Below are 7,970 nucleotides of genomic sequence, written 5' to 3'. Positions count from 1 at the left end.
GACATAATCTGTATGTTATGTTAAATAATATTTATCCATCTTTAACGTTGATAAATTGTCCATGTCAAATTCAAAACGAATGCTGTGATTGTTGTAGTAATGACTTAAATGATCAGATAGTATGCATTTCTCTAATATAAAATACATGTGATACATATATGAATACATGTCTGCTGCTTTATTCAACATTTTCCATTTATAACTTATAACTCACTTAAATTGTTTTTCCAGAAATGGAAAGCTTTCAAGTCACCTCTGTTAAAGAGGCCTTGAAATTGCCTCAAGATGCCAAGATGACAATGGCAGTACAAGTGCTGCAAGTGGAAAGTGTCCAGTCATACACTTATGCCCAAGACACTAAGCAGTCATACTTTCCCTGCCTGGTTGGTGATTCTTCAGACTGTGCGTGGCTGAGGGTGTACCAGGTGCCCAAGATTACCCAGTTTTCAACCGGAACCAGCCTTTTTTTGAGAGGAGTTCTAAGAAAATCCGGAGCACAGCCATTCTGGTTTGTCTTACTACAATAGTTTTTGTTTTGCATACACAACATTTCAAGGTTTTTTTTATATATTCTTAAAGTATAAACATATTTAGTCTACCATTTTAACTCACTTTCTATTGACTGTACTTTATCTATCATTTTACACTTATATGTTTTAAAAACCATACTTTAAGTGAAATCATGAACAGTTAAAATATTTCATTTCATTGAATAATTATATGAATACAACTTTTACATTTGCGAAATAGCTCAAACATGTTGCTAACTTTTGCAGGTGTCCAGGATCAACAAAAGTTTGTCCTTGGATGGATGTAATTGTGCCAGACAATGTAAAAGCTGCAGCGCAGCAACTTCCAAAAGAAATGAAGACCGCAACAAGACCCTTAAATGAGGCAATTGCTGGGACATCCCCTTCAACCGTAACAGGGAAAATAACACAGGTATTTAATTCAAATTCAAATTCACGTCACATTTTTGTACAATGTCTTTTTCCAGGATTTTTTTTATAGCAAATCAAATATTTTTCAGGAGCATATTAAAGCTGCACTTTCACAGATTGAACATTTTGATAACTTTTTTATTTTTGTCTTGAAACGAGCCAATTGATACGAAAATCCATGGAAACAAGTTATATAAGACTAATGACAAAAATTGGATGACAGACTTTTATATTTAATTTAAAAAATTAATGTTATATACATTTTTCCTAAACCGTTAGTAACGGTTTAAGCCATAAAATATTAATTTTTGAACTGTAATATTTAAATGTGTGATCTGATCTTTTGTCAGCAATCTTTATCTGTGGTTTGCAGATATTTATGCAAAAAATTTCTCTTTCCAACACAAAAAATATAAAGACTTGAAAAAACAATATATCTGTGAGAGTGCAGCTTTAATGATTTAAAACAAAATCATATAAGGAGAAAATAGTGCTGCTGCCAAGTGATTTATGCAGTCATGCATTTACATGTACCTTACATTCAAATAAGAATGCATTACAGTCGGGTAACACAATTCACTTCCTTCGAATCTGATGTTTACATACTTAAAATAAATGTTTTCCTCATTGAACATTTTCCATTTTGACCCAGTGTGTTGGTGAACTTATCTCGGGGTTGAACAGTAGGCAACATGCATGTTTTTTTAACACTTAAGCAACATTTACCAGTAAATATGTTGCATTTTCGTTTATGACATTAATAAGATATAAAAATTGCACTATTAAATGTTTTCATGGTAACCCTTTAGCTTGAAGCCTAGTGCTAGTCATCAGGCTAGTGGAAATTCCTAGATGGTAACCCTATTGGGTTAGCTCCTTTTCAATCACAGTTCGGCAAATTTCTGTTTCAAAGAACAATCACCAAAAAAAATAATTTGTTTTGTAATATTGACCGCAATTCTATCATAAGTGATAATTTTATACCTACAAATAATGTTCAAATAGTGTTGTTGTTTTCCAGGCTAGTAAAATGGATTTGAGCTAGTTGTATTTCTCAGTTACTAGCCAGAGAGAGCTAATAGTTTGAATTCTTTTGGCAAAGACTGGTCATGCCCGAAAATAACATGTGTCAACAAATACTGTAAAAAAACAACTCAATGTTGTTATATCACTATTTGATATTAAACTGTCTTTATTGAACACTTAAAATCAAACCATGAGCCAGTCTTGTAAAATGTACCCTACTTTCCTAATTCCCGAACCAAAAGGGACAAAAGAGATACAACAACAGATTCTTACAAGTTCCCGGCATCAGGTGTCAATGTCTCTTTGGCCGGATTAGTGGCAGATTTGTAACGCATAAGACTGTCAATCCAGAGGTGGTAGGTTCAAGCCCTGCCTTACTCTAGCAAAATTATATTGTCTTTTGTTCCGTGTGCTGGTCTGAAAATTCTGGTGTAGACTCAGGAAAGCTCCATAAGTGGGATATATCTGGCTGTGCACTATGCCTTGCAAAAATAACACAACTAACAGTCACACTCGCAAAATGGCCTACGCTAGAGTGCAAATGTAAATAAACATATCTACACTGTCAATAGTTCATACAGGCTAGGTGTCACCAAAAGTTGCTGAAAACTGTAGAAATAATAATTCATTTTAAAGCCAAATGCTACTACAACCTTAATATTATCTTCATTTCCATTTCAGGTGTCTCCTTTGAAGAGATTCCATGACAACACACTGAGTTCAAAGTTCCTGAGGCTGGTAGATGATGCTCAACAACCCCCTGTGAAAGTGGCCTTGTTTGGCAGAGAGGCTGAACAAGCATATTCTCCAGGAGATGTGATAAGGATCACAGACACATACCCATACAAGAAAACAAATTCCTTATCAACGAAGAAATCAGCTAAAGTTGAGGTATGTTTTCATTTTGTAATATACACATAATTTCTGAACAATTCATAACATGAACCAAAAATATAATTATCTTCGGATTTTTTTTGTCCTCACCAGGCTTAAATCAAATCTGCACTTTCCATACACCAAAAAATCAACCTTAACATTTGAGGTTATGACCAATAATGTAGTGATTTTATAATGCCTGTTGAACCCATACTATTTTGGTATCATTTAAAAGAGTTTCATGAGTAAAGAAACAATTTTATAATAAAATATAACCAAAGTATTAAAATTATTTATTTTCAACTGCTATATTTTAGCTAAATAAAGAGCAAAACATTCAAACTGTTATAACTTTAATAACAAAAACTTGATTACACTACAAATTGTTATTCAGCAACAAAATTTAAAATTACGATTTATGAAAAAGTAAGCCTTCGGTGTCAGATACCTTTAAAAATAACAAATGATCTTGGCACAGGAAATTATTATTATTTGTCATGCTTATCATTTTACATAATGAAACTCTATTCCTTTACAGTTCCTCCCCCAGGAACATATCCCCATTGACGTTACAAAAATCCCATCTACTGATGATGCTGATTTTAAAGCAGATGAAACAACCGTTGAGGCAATCACTGTCATTGCTGCCCAGAGTGCGTACTCATACCAGGCATGTGACAAGCCAAGTAAGTTCCATTTACAGAATTGAAACCATTTCAATATAAACTATCTTTGATTGATTTCCCTGAAATCAAATTCTTCCAGGCACTGGATTGCTGTAGCAAATAAAATAAAAATAAAATTTCTTTGCACAATAAAAAAATTTCAATAAGGTGCACAAACTTTAATATATTTGTTGCACGCACAACAAAATCTTTTAATTTGAAGCCAAAAAATGCTCCATCAAAGCTATTGAATACTTAATAGACAAAAAATTAAAAATAGTTTTAACACAGACTGTTGTCACTTTAAAAAAAATCATTCCACAATTTTACAAATAATGATGCCAAATTTACCTTCTTCTTGCCTGGAACTTTTTATGTTTCATAATTTCCTAATCATATTCTCTTATACCAGTTTGCAGAAACAAGAAGATCCTGGACGATGGGACTTGCCCAACCTGCCACAATAAGCCCTCTACAGAAGCTCATTATTCCTCTGCCTTACTTTACATCGCACGAGAAAATAACAATTTCAATGAAATAAGAATCTTCCAGGACAATCTAATGAAACTTTTTCCTGACATACCCACAAATGACAGTGCTGCAATGATGACACATATGAAAAGTGCAGTTCCTGTGTCTGCAAAGGGCCGCTTCACCCGAACAGGACTTGAAATTCTCTCAACCAAAAGAAAACAGTGCTCATGACTTTCATATATGTAACCCTTCTAAACCCAACCTGCCATAGAACTAATCACTGATAAGCCCCTTCACTGCCGTAGAACTTTTGATATCTTGTGTTTTTTAATCATATCTTATCAGGGATAGTGTTAAATGTGCTAAAGCTAATTAGTTGTTTATTTATCTTATAATACATTGCGTGATAGTTAAATAGTAAGAATTAAGCTTTTCAGAGATATAAAACTTATTTACATTAATTCATCTATAAGCTACATCCTATGAATCAAATAAGTACAGTCAATAACAAAAAGGGATACACTTTATGCAGCATATTTAATTCAAGCATCATTAAATCATTTCGTTTCATATTTTTAGACCAAACTGATGTCATCTTATTTATACTTTCTAATTGAAAACCTCTGTTGATGAATAAAATAATTGTATTCAATACAAGAATGAGGCAATATAATCAGGCATCCCCAAAATGTTAATCACATGAGTGTTTTCTTTTTTCATTTATGTATATAAACATTTCTTGTTCATTTATTTTCTTAACCTGCCTTTTACCTGTACACCTTTTTCCACATCATCTTATTGTTGTTATAACACAATGAACTTACAAACACTATGTATCCTTGTACATTATAATGCTACTATTTCCTTTTCTTATTGATAATCTAGAATTTTATGCCATCTAATATAGCCTAGCATATTCCATGTCAAGTCTATTTTTATGGTGGATTTAAATCAAGTGTTAGATTATTTCATACTGCATTAACATCTAGTGTTTACAATCTTTATTGCTTCAAGTAGCCTTCTTATGATGTTTTGTTGCATCTTAAAAAAAATAATTCTGTAAGTATTGGTGTACATAATGTAAATACAATTGTTGCTGTTCTTGATATTTCAAATACATGTTATTGATAACAAATCAAAAATTTAAAGTACCTTTTTCAAATAAAACAATAATTGGATTTTTTTCAGTACAATGTTGATTTGTGAGTCATTTATGCTCAAGTCCATGCTCATATTTTTTTAACTGTTTATGCTCTTTAAAATGTCAATACATTTGTTGTTGTTTGTTATTGTTTTTTTTTTCATGTATGTTTATGAAACATTTATTTTTTGTTCTGTTGTTGTTATAACATTATGATATTATACATTATAATGCTAGTATTTTCTTTTCTAATTAATAATCTAAATATGTTATTGATAACAATTCAAAAATTTAAAGTACCTTCTTCAAATAAAACAATATTTGTACTTTTCAGTACAATGTTGATTTGTGAGTCATTTATGCTCAAGTCCATGCTTATATTTTTTTAACTGTTTATGCTCTTAAAAAAGTCAATACATTTGTTGTTGTTTTGTTTTTTCATGTATGTATATGAAACATCTATTTTCTGTTCTGTTGTTGTTATTACATTATGATATTTTACATTATAATGCTAGTATTTTCTTTTTTAATTCATAATCTAAATTTTATGCCATCTTATTTAGCCTAGCATTTTCAAATTTGTTCTTAGTTCTAATGTAATGGTGAATTTCAAACAAGTATTACATTATTTTATACTACATTAGAAACTAGTTGTCGTCAATATTTATCACTTCTGTAAGCATCTTATGACATATTGTTGCATTTAAAAAAATAATGAGCATTTGCTCTTTGGTGTACATAATGTATATAAATATTTGATTGTGCTTTACCTCAGATCAGTATTATTGCTTAAATTATTTTAAAAAGCATAATTACCATTGTTTATCACATGCAATTTCTCACTCATTTTAAATCCTCTCATGGTTTCGCAAAACATATTTGGTTTCATTGTATTTTACAAACAATTACATCATTGAACCATTGCCTAACTACAAGGACTTCCAACATGTTTCATTGTAAATTAAAGTTTTTTTTATTTCAATGTGTCATTGATATCTTAAATGTCTTGTACTTCAGTGCAAACATTTCACATTGCTAATGTTTGTGTTTCTCTTATTCTGTTCAATCATTTGTGTGCTTTATTGCTTTCACAGCTTCTGTGTTACTGTTCACAAACAAAGTTCATAACCAAGACACATTTTAAAGTAAATGTCATATCTTCTCAAACTTTTTAAACATTATGTTCTGTGCATGCAATAAACCTCTCAAACCCACATCAGACTTCCATTATTAAATACCACGTTCGTGTTTGCGCGGACCTTCCCTTTCTTGCTGCTTTCGCAGCAGCTTTGTACATGTTTACATTAAATATCTGCACTTATAGCTACGGAGAAATGCGTTCTGCATGTGATAGTTAGTTTGCGCTTAGAAGGGTGTCCAAAATATAGCTCCGATTCGTAAATTGTTTATAAATTGAAAATAATGATTTCGATATTTTTCACGTTGCACGATAAAATTTAAAGTACATTGACTGATTGTGTTTTATAAAAAATCAATACTTTAATTGATAACGAATTCTTAAATAATAACGGCCCTGAATATTGTTTGTTGAAAATATTGATTATAAATACCAAATTTCCCCGAATAGATGGAGGTTAAATGGTACTGTACAATTTCCAATATGTTTCTAAACAGTGAACATTGGAGTTTTAAAAATGAAGTATTAAGCTTAATTGTTTGTTTTGCAAATGTCATTTGAAAGAATAACTTCCGGATATTCCCACATAATGTATAGTTTTTTTTATATCCCCGTTCTATTTTCGCACAACAGTAAAGTGTGTTTACAAAAACAAATACAATCGTAACAGTTTTATCAACAATATTGCCTATTGAACATATGTTACCTAACATGTTATCATTGAAGTAAATGAAACATTTTTGGGTGATCTGCATGCGTAGTTTTCTTCTATTTTAACGCATCGACTGTTTTTCTTGTGTATATTTATTTATGTTTACTTTTTGTCCGCGGCCTGGGATATAGATTCTATCGGTTAAAAATATAATCTGGTTCATTGGACATGGGGAGGTTTCTTCCCCGGAAATAAACCCGGATAACTCGTTAAACAGGAAAACATGGATTGTATTGAAATGAACTTTAATGCTCATTTTGCGTAAGATATATGTTTTTTAATGGAATAATTATATTTCATTTTATCCTATTATCAGTTTTTTTTGGTGATTGTAATTCATTCAGTAGTAGACCTTCTGTGTTTAGAAAGCATAAAATCAGCTCTAACTTGACATATTTTTTTATTTAAATAGTTAGTGTGTACATGCCCAAATAAATGGGTATGCGACTGTGTAGAATAAAACCATTTGCGGATGCGGACTCTTTATTAAATATAATACGTCAAAAGAATGAGTAATGGAACGCCAAATCTACATAAACTCAAATATTTGATACCTTTTAGATTCAATTAAAGAGGGCTCCATTCGAGTTAATAATACGATCAATTGAATAAGAGACCTCTCCAAATCATTTGACTAGCTTTACAATTCAATTGAAGATATCTGTACATCCGCTGAATTGTAGAGCTCTCCAATTCAACTAGAGACCTCTCTAATTGAACTGAAGATATATCCACATCTTCATTTTATATTGTTGGGTTTCTATGAAGCCGAATTAGTGCTCTCAGCATTTGAAATATAGAGCTCATTGATAGAATAAGAGGTCTCTTCGAATCAACTGAAAACCACCTCAAGTCAATTGTAGACCTCAGAGGTCTCTTATAATGTTTTGCTATCATTATATAATTTAATTCTTGCCCACATTTATCAAATTGGATCTCTCTGCAATTGCAGCTTTTAAATTTAATTTGTTAGAGCAAGAAATGAATTGTTGTTAGC

At 31.3% G+C, this 7,970-nt stretch overlaps 1 protein-coding gene across 1 annotated transcript; it reads left to right on the top strand.

Moving 5' to 3' along the window:
* The first annotated feature begins 233 nt into the window (after window positions 1-233).
* LOC128215504 (uncharacterized) lies at window positions 234-6,337 on the top strand. The gene is made up of 5 exons (XM_052922187.1): window positions 234-508; window positions 777-942; window positions 2,649-2,858; window positions 3,382-3,529; window positions 3,921-6,337. Exons 1-5 carry the CDS (start codon window positions 234-236, stop codon window positions 4,211-4,213), a joined length of 1,092 nt encoding a protein of 363 aa, XP_052778147.1. The 3' UTR covers window positions 4,214-6,337.
* Window positions 6,338-7,970: the final 1,633 nt, after the last annotated feature.

This window comes from Mya arenaria, chromosome 13, assembly GCF_026914265.1.
Source record: "Mya arenaria isolate MELC-2E11 chromosome 13, ASM2691426v1".
NCBI lineage: Eukaryota > Metazoa > Mollusca > Bivalvia > Myida > Myidae > Mya > Mya arenaria.
This window is presented reverse-complemented; position numbering and strand designations above follow the sequence as displayed.

Coding starts and splice junctions, on each gene's coding strand:
- LOC128215504 (XM_052922187.1), top strand. CDS start 234: ATGGAAAGCTTTCAAGTCACCTCTGTTAAAGAGGCCTTGAAATTGCCT. Junction 2,859..3,381: donor AGAAATCAGCTAAAGTTGAG/GTATGTTTTCAT, acceptor ATTCCTTTACAG/TTCCTCCCCCAGGAACATAT. Junction 3,530..3,920: donor CCAGGCATGTGACAAGCCAA/GTAAGTTCCATT, acceptor CTCTTATACCAG/TTTGCAGAAACAAGAAGATC.